The 24,164-nt window shown below is 40.6% G+C and overlaps 1 protein-coding gene across 3 annotated transcripts in view; it reads right to left on the bottom strand.

Moving 5' to 3' along the window:
- THSD4 (thrombospondin type 1 domain containing 4) overlaps window positions 1-24,164 on the bottom strand; it is a 903,119-nt gene that overhangs the window by 651,967 nt on the left and 226,988 nt on the right. For all 3 annotated transcript variants that reach the window (XM_030188643.1, XM_030188634.1, XM_030188628.1), the window contains exon 6: window positions 4,615-5,050. In XM_030188643.1, the coding sequence (XP_030044503.1) occupies window positions 4,615-5,050 (436 nt within the window). The remainder of the gene's footprint in view (window positions 1-4,614; window positions 5,051-24,164) is intronic.

The following is a 24,164-nucleotide window of genomic DNA, read 5'->3' as shown; positions in this document are numbered from 1 at the left end:
GAGTTTTCTAAGTAAGGCACGGTAGACTGAGTAATATTTTGCTGAAATGTAAGATGACCTGAGAAGATTTGTCATTCTTCAAATTCTTTTCTAATCCTGTTTTCAGGAAGAGATAGATGATGATAGATGATGCAGGAATTTCATAGCAAATTGAAGAATTATTTTTTTAAGCAAGCTATTAGTCAATCTATGGTTGTTTTTATTTTCATGACAGGAAAGAGCGGCATTGAATAGAGCAAGTATTAATACATTCTGTTAGGTGAATTCTGAACAGTTTCTGTTTTGATTATGAGAAGAGTTTTCACTGGTTACTGCTGAGGCTGCAGGTGAAAGATAAGGGTTGGTACTAAACTCTTAGGGATCAATTTTCAAAGGGATCTAGCTGGCTAACTAAGAAGTGGCTGACTTGATCTGATGGGATAAAAAATCCCCCACCCCCACACTGAGTGAGTGGCTAAATTAAGCACTAGCCAACTAAGTTAGCCAGCCATCTTTGGGCAGAGACGACTGGTTTAAATTTAGCTAGCTAGATTAAGCAACCCCAACCTGCTATCTTGACCTGTTGGTCACTCTTTGAAAATCTCTCCCCTTAGAGTCCTTACCACCTATAGTATGAGCAGAATATTTATCACTGACAGCTGGCGTAGTGGAAAAAGGATGAGACAAGTTTGAATCTGACTGGAATTTTCCTTGGAAGTCATCACACAGAGGACAACTCTGGGTGTAACAGTTGCCTTGGAAATTGACCCGAATATGGCTCCGAAAGCTTCATTTTGAGTAATGGATGAGCTGTTTTTAGGGTCAAAAATTAGAGTATTTCCTGATATTTCTAGAGAAACTCAGAAGTGGCACCCATGGTCTTTGGCACTGCGGCTTAAGGTGTTAGCCGTGGGAATGAGTTACTTCCTTTGATTTCTTTGCTACATGTGTGATAATTGTGAAGGTAAATATTTTATGTTCTTTGACCCTAAGCAACTTTTAGAATTTCTGAATTCATAAGGCAAAGTTAGAGTGTCAGTATAAGCGTCTTCTACTGTTAGACTGGTGTGAGAAGCTTTTGGGATTTCGTATCTGTCATCCTTTTTTTCTTTTTTCCTAATTCATGACCCAAGAAAATATTGTGGAGGAGGGGAGTGGCCTAGTGGTTAGTGTGGTGGACATTGGTCCTGGGGAACTGGGTTCAATTCCCACTGCAAGCACAGGCAGCTCCTTATGACTCTAGGCAAGTCACTTAACCCTCCATTGCCCCAGGTAAAAGTAAGTACCTGTATATAATATGTAAGCCACATTGAACCTGCTATGAGTAGGAAAATACAGGGTACAAATGTAACAAAAAAATTTTTGTGGTATAAATTTGTTATTGTATTTTCTTTTTATATTTTGCTAATTTCTTTAATTGTTGCTATTTTCTAGTATCACAATAAATGCTGTGGTTAGGATTATGAAGTATATCGGACAAAAATACAGTAAAAAAAAAAAAAAGAAAATTTCTCCTTTTAGGATCAAAACCAGCACCATCCTTAGTCAGGAACAGGGCCTTGTGTGGTAAGGAAGACAATGCTCAATGCCAACCTGCCTCTGTAGTGAGCTATAAGCAGGTGTGTGGCAACATAAGGTGTAAGGGACATGGGATGTCAAAATTATGCTCTATCCACTGCCTTCCCTGCTTTGCTACAACACAGTAGGCAGGGTGAGAGCACTAGGCAGCATGCTGCACAGGACGTGTCTCCATCTTGGGACGCTCCTGCCTGCTATCACTGTTTCTTTCTTGCTCTCCAAACTGCATTGGTTACCTATAGAACAAAGAATTCTGTTGAAACTTCTTATGCTTACCCATAAAGCCCTCCATATTGGAGTACCAGATTATTTAGCCAGATTAACTCTTTCTTATACCCAAACTCAATTTCTCTGCTCTATAAATGATCATTGTTTGATCCTTCCCAAGCCTTTCAAGGCTTATTGGGTACTAGGAAGAGAGCATTTTATTTTTTGGTTCCGTTCTTTTGGAACAATCTTCTACTTTTCCTTTGCTCAAAAGTTTCACGTAAACAATTTAAGATAAATTTAGAAACTCATCTTTTCACCTTTGCCTTCCAAGATCTATAAGGCTTGAATCCTGGTTGTCAAGTTGGTTAAATTTGGATATGTCAATTTGAGAGAACCTGCAGCCGATAGCATGTTGGTCTGAATAACTCTATTGTGTGTATGAACTACGTTCCTATATTTCGATGGAGTTCCTCTGATTATATTTTTGATTGGACGTTGCCTTGATTTACTTTGTATGACAGGCGATTTTATCAAATAGAAAAAATATAAACCATAAACCACTGTGCAGCTGGGCCAACAAATATCCCCATGAACTTCTTCTAGTTTGGGAGAGGGCTGGTAGGAAAGGAGGTGTTCATCTACCAAACTTTTCTCCCTTATCTTGCTGTCAGTCCATGCTACAGGGTCACCTGTGGTCATGTGCAGTATGACCACCCTGGAAACCTTGTAGATAAAAGAAGAAAGTCAAAGTATATTTCAATTTATTCTCATTTATTCCTATAAAATACATGTGTAAATTGCTCAAACTCTGCCTCAAAACATGCCTACATACGGGTCATGTAAAAGTACGTATCATCTTGGCAGCGTGCACACTTTTAGGTGAGAAACTCCTGGGGTATTTTTATAAGACCTACTGTACCTCTATGTAATATATAAACCACCTTGGTTGTAGGCAGCATGGGGGTCTTTTACAAAGCGGCGGTAAGTCCAAAGCAGGCTTTCCGCATGCTAAAATGCAACTACCGCTGGCCCAACACAGCTGCCAGCAGTAGTTCCAGCAGGGACGCGCACCATTTCTGGTGCTCTGGGAATTTTTTTTCTCTAGTGTGGTGCTAACCAGGTGGTAATCAGGCATTGCCGCACGCTGCCCGGTTACCGTATGGCCATGTGGTAAGGGTTACTATGTGGTCATTTTTTTGTGGGGGGGAGGCTTTTTATCCGCTGCGATAAAAATGACCCTGGTGCATGGGGAAAATGGCCCCTGCTGCTACCACGGGACTCGCTTTCCTGCAGCTTAGTAAAAGGACTTCTATATAAAGAGTCTCAGAAACATAAACATAAAAGTTTTTTTTACATGTGAAAAAAATCCTTTATAAATTACCTTGAAATGTGGTTTATAGCTACAGATGTGAAAAAAAACCCACCCCATATGATTGTATAACTTTTTCACTGAAGACCTGAAAACTTGACTTCACATAGTACCAATGCATATAAAACCTATCACAGCCTGGGGAGGGGGGGAAGGAAAACTCAGATGTATAATTCACTTGTGGTATTTGTGACTGGTTCTATGCATTTTGTTTCTCTGCTAGGAACTGGTATTTGATGTTTGATTTGCTGTGTGTTTAATAAAAATAATTTAAATATAAAACCTATCCTTTTACTTCATACAGTATTGTATATGGTAGGCAAAAGCAGGAACAAAAAAAAAGAAAATTCATACATGACATCTTGAGACTCATCACAGAGGCTTTGTTTTTCTAAGATTTTGATGGCTTCTGATAGCAATTCCATAGCGAGCATTTATAGTTTACAGTTTGTTTGGACTTTCTATACTGCTTTTTCTGTCGAGCAGGCCAAGGTTTATGTTTATATTTATTTAAATGTTTGATTAATTGTATAATTTTTGGCATGCTAAGTCAATATCAAGAAAGGAACTCTAATAACAATTGATAAGAAAGAGCACATTCATACAAGATACTAATCCAGGGCTTAAAAATGAAAAGTATATAAAGACATAGCCATAGGCATAGTCACATAATTGTGTCATTGTGTCTGCTGCTGTGATGGAATTAATCAGCGTCACATTATTTTAAAAGCAATTGAAAAAAGATGCATTTTCAAATCATTTTGTAATTGCCTATAAGACATTTCTGAGCAAAATCCCAGAGGCAAGCTATTCCACAGAAAAGGTGCCAGGAAAAAGAATGCACTGGGTTGACTCCCAATGAGCCTAAGCAGGAGAAGGGAGAACCAGACGATGATTATTAAAGGAGCAGAGTGTAAGGGAGGGGATATATGGTATGGTTAAGTTTGATAAGTAATCTGGAGTACTGTCATGAAGGACTTTAAATGTTAGAACAAGAATTTTAACGTGGATTCTGAATAGAACAGGAAGCCAGTGTAATTGACGGAATAGAGAGTAACATGGTCACGGCGCTTAGCTCTGCAAAGAAACTGAGCTGCAGTATTTTGTCAAGATTATAACTTCTTAACATTCAATTGTGATAGACCCACATAGATCACATTACAATAATTCAATCTCAAAGTCACTTATGCATGGTATGAAGGATGTAATGCTTCTCTATTCAGATAATAGGCGTACTTTATAGAATACACCTAGGCGGGGGGGGGGGGGGGGGGTTGGTGCCGATTTTTTAGATGTGATATATGGAGTCTAGTCCAAAATGTTTATGTTTTCTTGTGCATAGTAATACCAACTATTTAATTTTTACAAGATACCTGAAAATTTCATTTATCAGTGGAGGTGAGGTAGGGGGGCTGGAAAATGAGAAAAGATGTACACATATTTTGTATAAACTACTTAGAAACAAAAACTTCACTTACATTTGTGTTGCAAAGTTTGCTTTGTTTATAGGCCCCCATGCATACAATGGCTGCAGCTCCATGCTGCAAATTGGGCTTTTCTTGAAATAGATGGTGAGACACAGAACCATGACTCAATGAGGAAGAGCTAGGAAGCAAACCCTGGGGTGAACTCTGGTGATAAATTGAAGACCCTGTTGCATGAGGTCTGTGCTGGGGACCATGCTCTTCTTCATATGGATTGGGATGATGAATGGCAGGGTTGGTATGATAACTTGGTGCCACGCTTGCTTTTCTCTGAAGACCTTGATTTAGTCGATGTCCTTGGTTTCTTCTTAACTGCCGATTCCTCCTAGTTTTCTTGGGCAGTGGCCCTGAGTCACTTTGTAATGGTAATATATAGGGAACTTTCCCGTATCCATAGTTTCCAGGCAGTATGGAATTTCTTGTTCTGTTCCTAAAGGAATTAAAGAAAGACAGTTATGAGATCAATAAATATGTAGTCATGCAAATTTCATGTTAACTTTTACTCACAGTGTGCAACCGGCAGTACATCTACATTTAAACAGAAATAAAATGTTGAAATGTGTTCTCTTATTCTAAGTGGAACGCCACTAAAACATTTATTTCATGAACATAACTCTGAAGACATCACTATATTTCACTTGCAGATTTTCAAATCTAAAGTGGATAAAGTGGTATGGCAACCTTTTTTTTTTACCCTAACCTGCTCAGTTTGTTTTCATTTAATGATGTTTGTGCAGTTCGCAAAAGCTAGTCTAGAAATTTAGGAAGTTAGTTCCATAGAAAGATATAATCTTTTTATCATTATTATTATTACTGAAATTTTTCATACAATCAAAAGAAAGAAATTCAGAAACACTCTAAAGAAAAAAAATACATACTTCTTTTAACTGGACAAAAGTATCCCATAGTACAAGAAAAATTGCTTACTACAAGAGAGAAAAGGTCAAATCATATCCTATAACTAGAGGAAAGAAACAATCCCTATGTATTCTATCAGCAAGAAAAGCTTAAAGATATGATGGATCAGTACACATATACTTAGCAATCTCAAATGTTAGTTCAAGTTCATATTCAATTTACTTGATATGCCATATACATAGTAAAAATCTAAGTGGTTTACAGTGTCAACTTGGAAAATGAAACATATGGGGGAGAGGACATAAAACACCACAACAACACACTAAATATTAGACAGCAAGCATGGACATATACAAGAAGGCAAATAGGGAAGAGTTAATTACAAACTTAAAGCAAGGAAAGGTGGGAGAGAAAGCATATGGTTGTTTCTGTTTAGCAGGAGTACTGGCCAGGGAAACTGAGGTCAGAAGATGGAAGCAGTCCTACATAAATTAGTCCTGATAGGCATTGGAAAGGTGAAAGAAAATGCCTTAAGTTGGGACTTAAATTTATCAAAGGAAAATTCAAGCCTAAGATAGAGGAGGACACTATTCCAAAGGGTGGGAGCTGCTACACTGAAATATGAAGACCTGTTAGAGTCCAGGTATTTGGCAGAAAGATGGTATAGATAAGAGATGTTATTGGGATGATTGAAGTAAGGTTGAGTAAGGAATAAGAAGGCTAGTCAGGAAAGAAGTCATCCCAGAGGATTGACTATGGTGACATAAGACAAGTAGCTTCTAGGGGATTCTGTAAGAGACCAAAAGCCAATATTCAGCAATGAAAAGGGGAATCACATGATCATATGTTTAATAACAGAGTTTTGTATTAGTTGAAGCCTATGCATTTTGGAATTAGGGAGACCAGCAAGGAGCGAGTTGCAGTAATCCAATCTAGAGATTACAAGTGTATTGAAAAGGATATGCAAAGATGATGGTTCTAAAAATGACCAGATAGAGTGTACCTATCTGAGAGTAAGGAAGCAGGAGGAAACCAATATGGTTATGGAAAAATAAGATGTTATTGAGAGTGATGCTAAGAACTTTTAGTGGATGTATGGTATGGGAGAGGTTTACCCATAATGGTAAAGGTGGGGACAGGATATGGGGGAGAATGGGAGGAAAATACCATAGAGATAGACATAGTAGTATTTAGCAGTAATTTGTTCTCAGAGAGCCACTCAGCATCTTTGTCTACCTTCTCGGAAACTGAAGCAGTGAAAGAGAGTGAGTAGGAGCCAAGGAGAAGAAGAAGCTGGATGTCATCAATATAGACAAAGAATGTGAAACTGACTGAAGCAGAACAATAACGGGGGCTAAGATGTTGAAAAAAAATTGGACCCAGAATTCATCCCTGAGGAACTCCTGATAGCAGGGGCCAAGGAGAGGAGGTTGCGCATGAATGATGAATGACAAAGGAGCATCCAGTTAGGTATGAATGGAACCAGTGCAGAGTGGTATCAGAGATATCAAGGTTCATAAACCATTAGAGTAAAATGGTATCATCAATCAGGTCAACAGCAGCGGACATGCCGAGGGGAAACAAGATGACATCTCTTCCTCCATCTAGGATAAGCTTATTTCAGTAGAGTGGTGTGAGCGAAATCCTGTTTCATGAGGATGCAAGGCATTAGTTTGATCCAGAAAAATGGAGAGCTGAATTCCAACCTCATTCTCAGCTATTTTAGAGATAAATGGTAAATTGGAAATAGGTTTATAGTTAGTCACAGATAATGCTAGAGCAGCTTCTTTGCTGTCCTAACTTTATCTGTGTACTTAATAGGTTAGCGGACTGAATATCGTCATTAACCGGTTAAGTGCTGGCTCTGTCTATAGGTTTATAGTTAGTCACAGAGACATCTACATGGGAAACAAAGAAAGAAGGTAAGTCCAATCGCTGAAACCTTAGGATATGAACATATGAATAGCCATACTGGATCAGACCAATGGTCCATCTAGCCCAGCGTTCTCTTTCCAACAGTGGCCAATTCAGAATCCCAAAGAGTAGCAAGATTCATGCTACTGATCCCAGGGACAACCAGTGGCTTTCACCTTGTCTATCTCAATAGCAGACTATGGACTTTTCCTCCAAGAAGTTGTCCAAACCTTTTTTAAACCCAGATACACTAACCGCTGTTATCACATCCTCCGGCAATGAGTTCCAGAGTTTAACTATTCGTTGAATGAAATAATATTTCCTCCTGTTCATTTTTAAAGTAGTCTCGTGCAATTTCTTTGAGTATCCCCTAGTCTTTGTACTTTTTGAAAGAGTAAAAAACTGATTTCTACATCACTTGCCTCCTGTATACAAAGCCACGCAGCAATGCTAACACAACCCATTCAAAGTGAATGGGTTGTGTCGGCATTACTGCACCGACAGCCGCTAGAGCAGCTTTATAAACAGGGGGTTAGTATTTTGTAGACCTCTATCATATACCCCCTCAGCCATCTCTTTTCCAAGCTTAAGAGTCATGACCTCTTAAGCCTTTTATCATATGAGAGGAGTTTCATCCCCTTAGTCATTTTGGCCACCCTTCTTTGAACCTTTTCTAATTCTGCCATATCTTTTTTATGGTACAGCGACCAGAGTTACACACAATACTCAAGATATGGTTGCACCGTGGAATAATACACTATCGACACTAATTGGCTTTAATTAGAATTTACGCGCGGAACTCAGTGTATTCTGTAAAGTTCTGTGCATAAATTCTAAGAAGCAGAACAAAAAGGGGGCATAGCCATGGGCGTGGAATGGATAGTTTGTGGGCTTTTCAAAAATCTATGCATGTTGATATAGAATGCACCGCTCCGCGCCTATCTTAGTTGCTGGCATTTCCACGAAGTTTTACTTGGTGTAAATACCTGTGACTAAATTAGTCACGTGGACAGGTGCTAGGCATGTTCTATATACCCCACCTAACTTTAGGCATAGTTTATAGAAAACACTTAAGTGTTTTGTTTCTGGCACTGATTTTTACAGTGCCATATTTCTATGTGTACATAGTGAACCCCTTTTTTTCACAATCTTTTCCAATACTTTGCTCTTCCACCCAAGGGGTAAAAGAGTGTGCATTATGTTCAAAGAGGGAACAGTATGTGCACATAGTACATGCTCTTTAAGAAGTGGGCACCCTATTACTGGCAGACAACATTCATTTCAAATTACAGCCCATCCCTACTTTCTACCATCAAGAAGTCAAACTTATGAGTCACCCTTTAGGATTTCAGTTTTCACTTTCTGCCTGTGATAATCCGGCTTTGGATTTCTTCCTGATTGAAAGTAATTACCACTGTCAGGAACTGGTTTCACCACCCCTCTGATTTAACATCACTCTTACTTTAGGAAATCACTTTCTTAATAAAAAAAAAAGCAAAAAAAATGTCTATATGTATAAAGAGGGATATTGTATCAAAGGCTGCCTACCTTTTGTGACTGATAAGCACACACGTTACATGCATTTTCAAAGAGAAAGTATAAGGATACTTACCCTCTGAAAATTAACCTATGGACACATATACACTTGCTATTTGAGATGCTCAAATCTTCCCGTTTATTTTATATACATAAGTGCATATTTTATAAAGTATGCACATAAGCAGTAACCCCACACTTCCACTGAGTACATGTATGAACACACAAGCTATATATGCATAAACTCAAATATAGGCTGGGTAATTTTAGGAAAAGCCATTTCTGGATATAAACCTCCAGTTTCTGCTCATTAATGGCTTTTAAAATTACCCCCCTAAGATGGTAATTTTCAAAGCCACTTCCATGCACAAAATAGGTTTTTAAAAAATATTTTATTTAGATTTTGAAATTTAGCATTCCCATTATATTCAGGAAAAAGGAAACTAGTATTCTACACCAATCACAAGCCCACATAAATAAGGACTCTTCCCAATACAAGAAAAGAAACAAAGGAAAACATTAGAAATACACAGCTCTAACAAAAAACTGTAGTTGCCTTCAAATTATGGTGCTGGCAAAGAATACTGCATATACCGTGGACTACCCAAAGAACAAATCAATTGATATTGGAAGAGATCAAACCTAAGCTTTCTTTGGATGCTCAAATGACAACACTGTGGAGGAGTGGCCTAGTGGTTAGAGCACTGGTCTTACAACCCAGAAGCAGCAGGTTCAAATCCCACTGCTGCTCCTTGTGATCTTGGGCAAATCACTTAACCCTCCATTACCTCAGGTACAAACATAGATTGTGAGTCCTCCTGGGACACAGACATGTCTAGTGTACCTGAATGTAACTCACCTTGAGCTACTACTGAAAAGGGTGTGAGCAAAATCTAAATAAATAAGACTGATTTCTATACTTTTGACACATTGGACTAGATTCAGTAAATGATGCTCAAAAAATGGTGCAAAAAAATCCACGCTGAGCACTATTCTATAAACGGTGTTCCAAATTGCTTGTTATATACGGAAATGTGCTTAGAGCCGATTTCCGTACCAACACCAACTGAAACCCAGTATAAATCCCGGCACATAATTTAGGCATGAATCCCTAGTATTCAGTAATACTGTGCGCATCTTTAGAGAACACCCTTGACCTGCCCACGCCCCTCCCATGGCCACATCCCCTTTGAGTTCTGCGCTTTAAGATTTGTGCATGGATCTTTACAGAATAGCGTTTAGCAAGATTCATGTACAAATCCAAAATATTGCCAATTAATACCTATAACTGATTGTTAGCACCCAATTATTGGTGCTGATTGGCTCATTAGCCAATTTATTTGTGCATACATCTCATAATAGCGTTCAATTTTGCGCATGGAGCTTTGCATGCCATTTATAGAATCTGGGGGATTATGTGAACCGAAAAATCATTAGAAAAAGACATCATACTTGGCAACGAAGTTCAATGCAAAACAGAGGAAGACCAGCAATGAGACGGATTGCTACAATAACAGCTATGGATGCCCCTCTATCAACAATTGTCCACCTAACTGAATACCAAGCAGAGATGTGGACAACTATCCATAGGGCCACCATGAGTCAACATCAACTTGAAGACATGTAACACACAGAAACATATCATCATTCCACTAATCTATTAAATCCACCTCCACAGCACCCATCAAAAACGTCTCCAATTGCATGGAATAAAAAAAAAATTACTATTCCCTCAAAGGCTGGTAAGCTATATAGGGGACATAACCTAGGAACTAAAATTTATGCAAATACATGTTTAAAATACTACAATATATGCGAGTGTGCACTCACTTAAGCATGTATATGCTAGAATTCCACCTAAGCACTACTCAGAAAATACCTGCTTAACTTCCATAGCGTGCATGCAAGAAGTGTGCACACAGGGGCAGAGCATAGGTAGGACACTGTCAGGGCTCCCACTTCTGTGCATAATTGAGAGAAGACTATAAACCCCTCATTCCATAACGTGAGTATCTAAATGTAAGCACCATTTGCTTGTTCAGACTATAGAATATTAGCACTATATGAGCATGAATGTTACAGATTTGTATTTAAGTCCTAGTTGGGTGCTAACCCATGAATTCTATAAAAAGTCACTATCAATCGTGCATGCAAAATTGGACGCATGCTCAATTTGCATGTGCAATTTAATTGAATAATAAAGCATATTAGTGCTGATAATTAGCTTGTTAACAACCAGGCACTAATTAAATTAAATTGAAATATACACATATAAATTTAAGAACAGAATCCATGCCTAAATTTTAAATGTGAGTTCAAAAAGGGAGCACGGAAATAGGAGGGTTATGGGCAGAACGGGGCATTCCTAACATTTAGGCGCATTGTTATAGAGTGAGGGGGATACATGCCTAATTTAGGCACGTACATTTGCACCAGATTTCAGTTGGTACGAATGGCTACGCCTAAAGTTATTTGCAATTCCCAGCTATAAGCACCATTCTATAAACCACTCCTTACTTTAAGCATGGTTTATAGAATACCGCTTTTTTCAGCACTGATGTTTTGGGTGCCATATATAGAATTCACCCTAAATGGCTGCATAAATTCCAATTTAGCTAATATTCTGTAACAGGATCTGGACACACAGATCCTTTTACAGAATTTGCACTTAAAGCCCAGCATTTTGGTGCATTTCGGCACATGTTAAAGAATTGCCCCCTAAGTTATATGCGTCCCTGCCACAGTTAGGCACTCGCACCTATACGAGCTCTATAGCTGGGGTAAGTGCAAGCATCTAAGTGTTAAGTGCAGCAATACCAAGTTATGCTAGTATTCTATAATAGAACCCAAGCACCTAGGACCCTTTAAAGAATATCATCACATGTCCTCATGGGATCTAAATGGAGATGCTCAATTATAGACGAGGGATCCTTAAAAAAAAAAAAAGGTTACTCCTATAGTCAAACCATTAGCATCCAACTGAATAAAGGCCTTCCTACACTGAGTGGCACCTACATATCACGGAAGACTTACAATTTACACCCACAAAATAATGTGTCTTTTTTTCCCTAAAGCAATAGTTTAGAATCATCAGCATATCAGATTCAGATAGAAAAGAGCAGTGCATTTTTTCTAGCAAAAAAAGTGCTGGTACTCAAATGCACCCTTCAGGGGTGGGGTGATCACTGAGGGACCCACCCCACAGTATCCAAGCCCCCTACAACCAGTCACAGAATTTATGACAAGGCAGAATTGGTGTGTAGAGCCTGAGCTCTTTCATTAAAACTTGGGGTCCATGGTTTAATTTTAGCAGACAATGGAAAAGCTGCCGGTACTCAGTACCCCCAAATACCCCCTCAAAAAAAGCCCTGAAAAAGAGAGATTACACGGGTGGTTCGAAGAGAAATGTCATCCTGGGATGTTTCCAAAAATATCAGATTAAAATTTTTAAAGACTTCTATTAATCACATTTTGGTACAAATAATAAAACTGAAACAGCAATATATCAGAAAGGGGAATTTCCTTGACCTCTAAATACTTCCTCTACAGAATCTCAGGAGACAATAAATGAATCACTGGAAAATTCAAAAATCACAAATTCTTAGTCCAAGGCAAATTGTCCAGAACCTCAGCTTCTGCTGTAAACTCAAACTGTCTAATGGGGCTCTTGAAAACAGACCACCCTATGGGGTATATTTATGCACATACCCCCGGATCCTATATAGCGCACCTAGTATCCCATGCTGATATCTAAATGTATACCATAACAACCCACATAACCTAATTGGCTTAACAAGCTAATCAGTGTTGATGGGCGTTTTGTGGGCATTACAAAATTTACGCTCAAAGGGGTCCTTTTACTAAGGTGCCCTGAAAAATGGCCTACGCTGTTGTAAATGCACGTACTGGACACGCGCAGGTCCATTTTTCAGCACGCATTTTTTGGCCGAAAATGGGCGTGCAGCTAAATAAAAATTGGTGCGCGTCCATTTTGGGCCTGAGACCTTACCGCCACCCATTGACTTAGCGGTAAGGTCTCACACGTTAACTGAGCAGTAATCATTAGCATGCGTGCACTGCTAATTACCACTTGGTTAACACCACATGGTAGAAAATAAAAAACATTTTCTGTTACACGTATCGGACGTGCGTAAAAAATGGAATTACTGCTTGGGGCTCATGGTAGCTGGGCAGTAGTTCCAAACTGACACACATTGGACACGCGTAGGCACCTATGTGCCTTACTAAAAGGGCCCCATAGCTATAGAATATGGCCCAGTGCATGTACATCTACATACAGGGATTTACGCCACGTTTTTGTTGGTGTAAATGGAGGCACATAGTTTTAGGTGCTAGGATATCAATTAAGTGAATTCTATATACCGCATCTAATTATAGGCGCCCCTTATAGAATAAGTTTAGGCGGAAATATTTTCCATGCTGATTTTCAAGGCACCATATATAGAATCTAGCCCATAGTTCCACTAGGAGGGCGATTTTTCTAAACAGGGCATTTGCAATTAGGCACCCAGAGGACACCTGGTAGGAGCCTATTCTATAATGGAAGGTAGGTACCTGCTTTCCATTATAGAATGCTAGCTTAGCCAGGTATATACATACCTAAATGGTGCAGATTTGTAGGTAACATAGAGGGGCATAATCAAAAAGGGCGCCCAAGTATTCCTGATGACGTCCTCGCAGGACGTCCCAGCGAAGGGGTGGGGAAACCCGTATTATCAAAACAAGATGGGTGTCTATCTTTCGTTTCGATAATACAGTCGGGGATGCCCAAATCTTGACATTTAGGTCATCCCTAGAGATGGTCGTCCTTAGATTTGGTTGTTTCTGATTTAGGTGGCGATAATGGAAACTAAGGACACCCATCTCAGAAACGACCAAATGCAAGCCCTTTGGTCGTAGGAGGAACCAGCATTTGTAGTGCACTGGTCCCCCTGACATGCCAGGACACCAACCGGGCACCCTAGGGAGCACTGCAGTGGACTTCAGAAAAAGCTCCCAGGTACATAACTCCCTTACGTTGTGTGCTGAGCCCCCAACCCCCCCCCCCCCCCCCAAAACCCACTACCCACAACTGTACACCACTTCTATAGCCCTTACGGGTGAAGGGGGGCACCTAGATGTGGGTACAGTGGGTTTCTGGTGGGTTTTGGAGGGCTCACATTTACCACCACAAGTGTAACAGGTAGGGGGGTGGCCCTGGGTCCGCCTGCCAGAAGTGCACTGCACCCACTAAAACTGCTCCAGGGACCTGCATATTGCTGCGATGTACCTGAGTATGACATTTGAGGCTGGGATAGAGGCTGGCAAAAAATATTTTGTAAAACTTTTTTTGAGGGTGGGAGGGGGTTGGTGTCCACTGGGGGAGTAAGGGGAGGTCATCCCCGATTCCCTCCGGTGGTCATCCAGTCAGTTCGGGCACCTTTTCGTGGCTTGGTCATAACAAAAAAAGGACCAAGTAAAGTCGTCCAAGTGCTCATCAGGGACGCCCTTCTTCTTTTGATTATGGGTCGAGGATGCCCATGTGTTAGGCACGCCCAAGTCCCGCCTTCGCTACGCCTCCAACATGCCCCCGGGAATTTTGGTCATCCCCATGACGGAAAGCAGAATAGCACTAGGTACTTAGGTGGCATGTTCACATTTATTATTTATTTATTTATTGAGATTTATTATAGCCTTTACACTTAATTCACTCAAGGCAGTGTAAAGAAGTTTAACATAAAACTTACAATTTTGTTAGCAGCAAACAATAGTAAAATGACCAAATAGAAGAATAAATAATTGAGGTAAACTTGGAAATGGCAAATTGAAATCTAGTAATAGGACTAACATGCAACAGTTTCAGAAATATACACATTTAACAGCACTATAGAACAATATATTTATGAACACACATAAGCATGGATTCTGGAATAGTGAGCCCTTGGACAGCAGCAGAAGCTGCAGCAGACACGTCCTCTGGAATGACCTTGTCACGTTCGTGACTTTTTTTCCCTTGGGTTGTGCTCCTCTCGCCCTCTGGTGGCCAGAACCAGTGGCTACCGTAGACTTTCCAGACTCTTTTCATTCCGGTCCAGATATTTTAGCCTTCCAGTCTTGTGTGGAAGTTTGGCAGCTAGCCTCACCCGTAGCTGCCTTGTGATTGCTGCAGCTGAGCTCAGCTGTGATGAGCTTATTAGCCACCTGGGAACTTGCTGCCTTTGCAACGTTTTGCTTTAGGCCCAGGTTAGTGTTGGTGCAGTGTACACTTTTGACTTATGTGTTTAGCTTCCCTGCTTTTTCCCTGTGACTCCCCTGCTTTCCCTTTTGGTGCTGTTAGAAGCACTTATGTTTTTGCTGTTAGAGGTACTTCTGGTTTTGGTGCTGTTGGATGCACTTCTACTTTCTGCAGTTAGAGGTACTTCTGGTTGTGGTGCTGTTAGAAGCATTTCTGTTAGTGGAGTGCTTAGGAGCACTTCTGGTAGCTTGGTGCTTAGGAGCATCTTTGTTAGTTTAGTGCTGTGGTGCACTTCTGTTAGTGTAGTGCTTAGGAGCACTCCTGTTGGTTTTGTGCTTAAGAATTCTTTTGTTAGTCTGGTGCTTGTGAGCACCTCTGCTGGTTTAGGGCTGTGGAGCATTTCTGTGGTTAGGTGCTTAGGAGCACTTCAGTCTGGTTACGCTATAGGAGCACTTCTGAAGTGCTGGGTTTCCCTGCTTTCCCCTGGGGGCTTCCCTGCCTTTCCTTTTGGTGCTTGGGAGCACTTCCGTCTTGTCTTGGCCCTGTGGTCCTGGTACTGTCAAGCTTGTGCTAGTATCCCAGCCCCTGTGTTATCCTGTATCCGGTAAGTCCTGCCGGCCACTTGAACCCAGGGGCTCAACTTCTGGGGGACAGTGGCTAAGTGCAGGTGAAGCAGTGCTGACCAGTTCAGCGTACTCCAGTCCAGTGTGTTCCGGTCCAGTGTGTTCCAGTCCAGTGCGGACCAGTCCGGTGCCCTCCAGTCCAGGGGGTTCCAGTCCGTGTGTTCCGGCTCGCTGGGGGGTGCCTGCAGTCCTTGCTTGTGCCAGTGTGCTAGCCCAATGTTGGTTGGTGGGTTTTGCCTGCTGCTGTCGCTCTTCATCAGCAGCCCAAGGGCTCACGTTTGCTCCAGAGCCTGTCCCTGCAAGCTCTGAACCTGGGAACCTGACAGACCTAGGGCACACCGGACAAATCAGAGGCAGGACATAAGCTGGATTCAGACAAAACAAGGAAGCAAAACAAAGGGCAAGAACTGAACCCAGACAGGAACCCTGCAGGACACAGGACAAGACTACAATTGGGGTCAGACACAGCAAGACAAAGCACAAAACAGAGCAAGTAAAGCAGTGTAAACTAAATACAAGGCAGGAACAGAGCATGGCTGTAGCAGGAACCAGGAACGGATCTTGGCTGTAGCAAGAACCAGGAATGGAGCTTGACTGTAGAAGGAACCAGGAACGAAAGGTAGAACACTCATATGGGCCGCAAGGCCAAACTGGAACCTAAACATAAGAGTCCAAGCACACAGGCAGCAAGGCCAAAGTGGCACCCAAAAAAACAGAAAGAAAGGGGAAAGGAACAGAATTAGATACTCTAAGAAAATACTAACCAAGCAGCGCATGCTGCACAAAACACAGCCACAAACAAAAGGTCAAAAGACCCTACACACAGGTACAAACAATAACTGAAGGGCAAAAGACAACCCCACACAAAGAAATAGCTCACATTGTGCCCGAAAGCACAGTCAGACAAAAGAGCAACCCACACAGGCTCACATAGTAGAATCAACAATTAAAGGTTATAAGGAAACCACACACAAAGGAAGCTCAGGGCTATGCTAGAACCCACAACTAAACAGAAGAGCAGCCCAAACACATTCAAACAACTGACTCAGCAAGTAAAGGGTTAACGGGAAACCACACAGAGAGACAGCTCAGGGCTGTACTAGAAGCCACAGCTAAATGGAAACGCAGCCCATTCATGCCACACTGCAGCAGTCTGGTGGTAACTGCGACCCCCCCCCCCCCCCCCCAAATTGCCACGCAAGTGGTTCACTTGCCGCATGACCATTTCTTTAAGGAAAGGGAAACCTGACTTTTACCTGCTGTGGTAAAGGGGGGCCTCAGTGTGCATCAAAAACATGCGCCGACACCAGCACAGGCCCCCTTTTGCCGCAGATTCATAAAAGAACCCCATAATGAATTGCCAATGCACTTAAATAATCTGGTTGACACAAATAAAAGACTCTATGTAGTATGTGCTAGACTCAGAATTTCAAAATAAATCCTAAATTTTACAGGAAGTCAGTGACACTGCAGAAAAAATGTGTAATATGGTCAAACTTACATGAATTCCCTCTTTTAATAAGGCGCGCTAGCGTTTTTAGTGCAAGCTATTATTTAGGCCAAGCTACATGTTAGAGATGTGCATAGGACTATATGGACATCTCTAACGTTTAGGGCATCCTAAATATTAGCACATGCTAGAAACAGTAGCATGCTTTAGTAAAAGACCCCCTCAGTGCTGAATAAATAATTTTTTGGCGCCAGAAATGCCTCACAGCTTGGTAACAGGGCTTCTTAATGAGCAAATATCAGTATTACCCCGTTTACTAAGCCATTGTAGCAGCTGCCTCGTGGCAATGTCGACACAGCCCATTCAAAGTGAATGGGCCGTGCCAGCGCTAGCGCAGCTTAGTAAACAGGGGGTAATACTGATATTTGCTCATTAAGAAGCCCTTTGCTGGTGCCAAAAATTATTTTTAATTGTTTGGCGCCGGGGCTTATCTGGTGGTAATTGGACAGAACCGTGTGTTGCTCAATTACCGCCAGGTTAGTGCGGGAGCTCTTACCACCCTCTAAATGGGAGGTGGTAAGGGCTCCCCCTGGAAATGGCCACATGGAAAGTGTTACACTTACCACACCACCATTTCCATTTTTTAAAACTCTGGCGGCAGTAAAAGGAGGCCTCGGCGCGTGGCAAATCCATATGCCGATGCCACTGCACAAGTTCTTTTACTGCCGCTTGGTAAAAGAACCCCTAAATGTCAACTTATAATCTATAATACCTAAGCTTTTAAAACTGTCTACTACTGGAAAAGACCTGCCAAAGAGAATAGAATTAAGATCTGGTCGCTCCAAATGGCCTGATAACCAACAAACTTTGGTCATTTGACTGGGACTTGGACAAGAACTGCTGTTCGCTACATTTTGCTAAGTGTTGCTCTGCCAACCCAAGCAAAGTACTACTATCATTACACAGTTTTGCTTTGCTCATCTAGCTATATTAACATCTTTTGGTAGGAAGGGAGGGCTGACGGTGCTATGATGTTGGTTGTGGTGGCGAGTGTACTGTTTGACAGCTGTACTTGTGTACCCAGTTCTGAGCACTGTTCACTTTAATTATATGAATATTTACTACTACTACTACTTAACATTTCTAAAGCGCTACCAGGGTCACGCAGCGCTGTACAATTTAACAGGGAAGGACAGTCCCTGCTCAAAGGAGCTTACAATCTAAAGGACAAAGTATGCAGTTCCTCACTGTTTTTGGCTCTACATTATTTTAGGGTTTTTTAGTTTTTTTGGAATGTATAGATATTAATAGTGGTGAGAAGATCAATAGGTTTCTATTTTTAGGCATTTAAATTTACTGCCAACAGATTTTTGTTCAGCCAACATGCATCCAAGAAATCTTAAGTGCAGAGAGATCAAGCGTCGATGAAGAAACTCTTGCTACGATTAAAATTCCAAGTCAAAAGTACCTGTGGACTTCTCCCAAAGAAGATAGTATGAAAATCACTTCCTTATTTTAATCTACTTATAATATCTGCATATTTAAAATAAGTCTATAATATTTCTCAAATTTCTGGTTCATTGGTCAATGTAGTTTGTGGATAATGTGGATTTTGATTAACAGCCAAATTCAACGTTGTGTAGAGTGGCGGTCTTTGTAATTTTTTTCAATACACTGTGAATGGCATGACCTTAGGTAATGAGCACTGTGTGCAGTTTAGTGAAACGTATCAGGTTTTAGTTCTTTATGCTCACACAAGAATGCTTGCATACTTTGATTATCTTGGTTGCTCATGAAGATATATTCTTTTATTAATGTTTGCTTATGTGCCCTGGTGCATCATAACTTTTCCTGATCTTTTAAAGGAAATTGTGGTTCCATTTGATTTAATCAAAACTCTAAACAAGAAGATTGAAAAAGAAACTTTACTTTGGCACACTTTACATATAAATTCATTGCCAGTTTCCCTTGACCATTTCCCAAAAGCAAATAATCTGAAAATAGCCATGAAAACTATGCAGAAAACAGGGATAAGAATATACAACTAGCCATGCTGGATCTGACTGATGGTCCATCTAGCCCAGTATTCCATTTCTAACAGTGGCCAGTCCAGGTCACAAGTATCTGGCAGAATCCCAAAGAGTAGCAACATTCCATGCTACCAACCCCAGGGATAAGTTGTGGCTTTTCCCACGTCTAGCTTAATAGTAGACTATGGACTTTTTGTCCAGGAACTTGTCCAAACCTTTTTTAAACCCAGATATGCTAACTGCTGTTACCACATCCTCTAGCAATGAGTTCCAGAGCTTAACTATTCATTGAGTGAAAAAATATTTCCTCCTACTTGTTTTAAACGTATTACTATGTAACTTCATGGAGTGTTCCCTTGTCTTTGAACTCTCTGAAAGAGTAAACAACTGATTCACGTTTACCGGTTCTACACTGAGTTGTTTATAGACCTCTATCATGCCCTCCCTCAGCTGTCTCTTTTCCAAGCTGAAGATCCCTAACCCCTTAAGCCTTTCCTCATAGGAGAGAAAAACAGAACACTTACTAAGTAAAATAAAAACCCAGTGGCATGAATGGCTCTGTACATTGGCTCAGGAATATATGAAAGGGCAATTACTAAACTGTGATAAAATAATGATTTTACTATAGCAAAATTTACCATGGAAGTCAGTACCTCGGTTCTGCAGGTTAGTAACTTCAGCAGTAAATTTCTTTTTGAAGCCCTTTTACTAAACAGTGGTACAATTTGTAGCTACCAAGGCTTAACATGGGGTGTCACCACTAAGTAGTTGTAAATTTAACGAGGAACCTAATGAGGACATTCCCAATATTTTCCATTGCAAGTTGTTTACGACAGTAAGTGTATTACAAGTTTGATACACCACTTAGAGACATACACTATCAAAGCGGATTACAATATACAAATTTAAACACAAAGAAAGGTACTACAATAAGAACAGGAAAGAAGATAAGTCAAAGAGATAGAGGGTAGTAGAAAGAGGGATGTACCAGCAGAGAGGACAGCATCATGAGGTCACAGTCAGACCAGCGGGCAACAACCAAGACCAAATCTTTTAATCTGTTAATGCAAGGTACCTGCTCCTGGTTAAGGCGGAAGCACTTACCCCTGGATTCTATATAGTGCGACTTAAGTTGAACATGCAAATCCAGTCATATTTTGGATTTGTGCATGTAAATAGGGGCCCTTTTACTAAGCTGCGTAGGCGCTTATGTGCGGTAGCGGGGCAGTGATTTCATTTTTTACACACATCCAATATGCACATCAGAAAATATATTTTATTTTCCGGTACGCGGCACTAGCCAGGCAGTAACCGGCATTGTACGCACATTGATGATTACCGCCCAGTTAACATATGAGACCTCACCGCTAAGTGAATGGGTGGTGGTAAGGTATCAGATCCAAAATGGATGCGTGCCAATTTTTATTTTGCCGCACGTCCATTTTCTGCCCCCAAAAAAGGCCTTATTTACAGGCACTCTGAAAAATGGATGTGTGTGCATCCAAAACACACACCTATACTAGCGCAGGCCATTTTTCAGTGCACCTTAGTAAAAGGACCCCTTAATTAGTTAGAGAAACTACACTGGCCCCCACTAAAAGAACGAATTGTGTTCAAAGTTTGCATCCTGGTCCACAAAATCGTTCACGGGGAAGCCCCAACCTATATGTCAGACCTTATAGACTTGCCTACCAGGAACGCAAAAAGATCAGCACGCACATTCCTCAATCTCCATTACCCTAACTGCAAAGGGCTAAAATATAAATCCACATACGCGACCAGTTTCTCATACATCTCCACGCAGCTATGGAACACACTACCGAAGGCCATAAAAACAACACAAGACCTAACTATCTTCCGAAGGCTACTGAAAACAGATCTGTTCAAGAAGGCATATCACAAACATCCATCTTAAATACTAAATAATAAGACTCTACATGACCTAGACATAACTGAAATCTTATCACTTGAATGATTAACCTCTTTGCCATTAATGAATAAGCACTACCACTTCAATCTTTATGTCGAATATGGTCTCTCCATAGTCGATGACCCAAAGTATGCTGCATCCCAATTTATTACTCAGGAGCCTTCATGAATTACCACAATTTATTCTTCCTTAACATGTATATCTACATCATGATCTGTTCCACGAATGTTATGTTCCATGTATGTTACCAAGTATATATGCAACTTAACGCATTACCAACTGTAATTCTGTTACCCGGAAATGGCAACCGCCATTACGGCAAATGTAAGCCACATTGAACCTACAAATTGGTGGGAAAATGTGGGATACAAATGCTACAAATAAATAAATAAAATAAACAAGCCAATTAACAAGCAATTATTGACATCAAGTAGCATTAATTAGAATTTACGCATACAATTGTCTAAAAAAAAGTAGTACACCGTGCAAAATACATAGCACCAAAAGTCATGGAAAGGTACAAAGTCAGGATAGATAGTCTATCATGAATTAGGATAAAAAAGAAAAACAAGACTCTTTTCACTGTATGTTAGCACTTTTCTTGTGTAATTTACTTAATTTAAAACTGATAAAGCAAGAAAACAAAATTAGTCAATAAATAAGGACCACAACATAATGGGAGAGGGCCTGGCTGTTGGATTAAGAGTATGGCTCCCACTAGTTCCTTATCAGGTTGCTGTTTTTCCCACAGGAAAAACACGTTGAAGTAGGCAGAGTACACCATTTGCTATGACACCCTCTATAGCAGTGGTTTAGCCCATGAACTTGGGTAGTGATCCAAAGAAAGGATACAGCAGACTTCCATCAGAAATTAGAGAGAGAGGGAACCCTGCTCCTATCTCCTGGCTTGTACTGCCAGAAATAAAATGCCTCACAATCAAACTGTGGTGGCACATCTGTCTGGTTATTGTAACATTTTGATTTCTATATCCATCATTTGGAGCTGGAGTTCAACATTAGGAGTCACCACCCGAGAAAAAGCTTTACACAATCATCATCATTGACAATACATTGAAACCCTCTGCTCAGAATGCAGCAGCAGCAGCCAAAAAAAGTGTTAGAAATTATTAGGAAAGGAATGAAGAATAAAACAGAGAATATCGAGATGATCAAGATGGCGTCCGTGTGAGGGAGTGCTGCCTATGAGCTCCAGGACGCCAAATTTTGACCTACCAGCATTTAACTTTCTTTCACCTGGAATTATGGTGAAAAGAAAGGGGAAGATCGGGACTAAAGCCGTTGCAAGTCCCGGTGGAAATGTAACGCTGCGTCAGCCAACTTTGGAGTCGTTTGGTCTTCATACACTTGGCGTACCGAGTCCTGCCTTGGTTGGGTCCCCAGAACATCGGGGGGACCTTAGCGTGGAAGGCGCGTCGTTGAGCCCGACACTACAGACTGCCCCGCCGAGACCGAGTAGAGAGGCGGGACCTACGGGAGAGCCTCCGATGGAACCCCTGGAGGTTAGCGGCGGCCCCGTAGGGCATTCGACCCCGGAAGGACTAACATCAGGAAGTAGGGTGGCAGGTACTGAATCCTCGCCCTCCCCTATCCGGGGAACTCTGTCTACAGGCCCCGGTGTGATGTCAAGACCGGCAGTTGTTACATTAGAAAACCTCTGGGATGTGATCCAAACTTTAAATTCATCTCTACTTCAAGCTACAAATTCCCTAAACACTGAGGTTAAAGATTTGAAAGTTCAATATCAAGCATTGGAAACGAAGGTTATGGAACAAGAAGGCAAATGTGAGTTAAATACACTTGAAATAAATAAGATGCAGACTATTCTTGCTAAAGTTGTATTGGAAAAAGAGATGGTTCAAAGGAAAATGGAATTTTTTGATAACCAACTCAGACGTAACAATCTGAGGTTTTTAAATTTTCCTAAGGCTCCATTGATATCTCCTTTGGACATGTTAAAAAAAATATTTTTCTCAAATACTTGGAATTCCTAATGAAGCTTTCCCTCCAATTATAAAAGCGTATTACATTACCGGAGTCAAAACACCACAGGTGGAAACTCCGGGTTTAAATTTAACCCAATTTTTGGAAACACAGAACGCACAACCCTCCTTGCTTCATTTGCTTTCGAATCTGATAAGAATCATGTCGTTAGACTATATTTCAGATCTATCTCGGCTCAGTTTCTCGGATCGAAAATACAGATTTTTCCAGACTTAAGTAAATCTACTCAAAAGAGAAGAAGATAATTTTTGGGGCTTAGGCCCCAGGTTCTCGCTCTAGGGGGCACTTTTAAATTGAAATTTGCTTGCAGATGTCTTATTTCCTTGAATATGGTTTTCTATGTGTTTTTTGACCCAGAAAAACTGAGACAGTTTATTATTGCCAAAGAAAGTGGTGGTGAATTGGTTTTGGGAGCATCAGGAGGGAGCTGAAACCGCTGGCAGGCAAAGGACTCTCCCCTCACAAATTTAAATGTTTTATAGAGAATGTACTCTTTAAAAAATTTTCCTTGTGTCTTGATCATTGAATGTGAACTAAGTAACATTATATATTTACATGTAATCCTGGAATGTATAAAGGATATAGATTTTTTTTCCTTTTAGTTTTCTTTCTGATTTTTCCTGCATTTACTTTGTAGTAAATGTATATTTTGAAATTATAAATAAAGAATTAAAAAAAAACAGAGAATATCATAATGCCTCTATATTTCTTCATGGTGCAACTACACCTTGAGTATTGCATACAAATCTGTTTGCCAAATCTCACAAAGGATAAAGCGGATTTAGAAAAGGGACAAAGAGCAACCAAAATGATAAAGAGGATGAAACAATTATGTTACAGGGATTACTACTACTACTACTTAACATTTCTAGAGCGCTACTAGGGTTACGCAGCGCTGTACAAAATAAACAAAGAAGGACGGTCCCTGCTCTAATGAGCTTACAAT

The sequence above is a fragment of the Microcaecilia unicolor genome, chromosome 1, assembly GCF_901765095.1.
Source record: "Microcaecilia unicolor chromosome 1, aMicUni1.1, whole genome shotgun sequence".
NCBI classification, from domain to species: domain Eukaryota; kingdom Metazoa; phylum Chordata; class Amphibia; order Gymnophiona; family Siphonopidae; genus Microcaecilia; species Microcaecilia unicolor.
The sequence above is the reverse complement of the archived record's forward strand: the minus strand, read 5'-3'. Positions and strand labels throughout refer to the sequence as shown.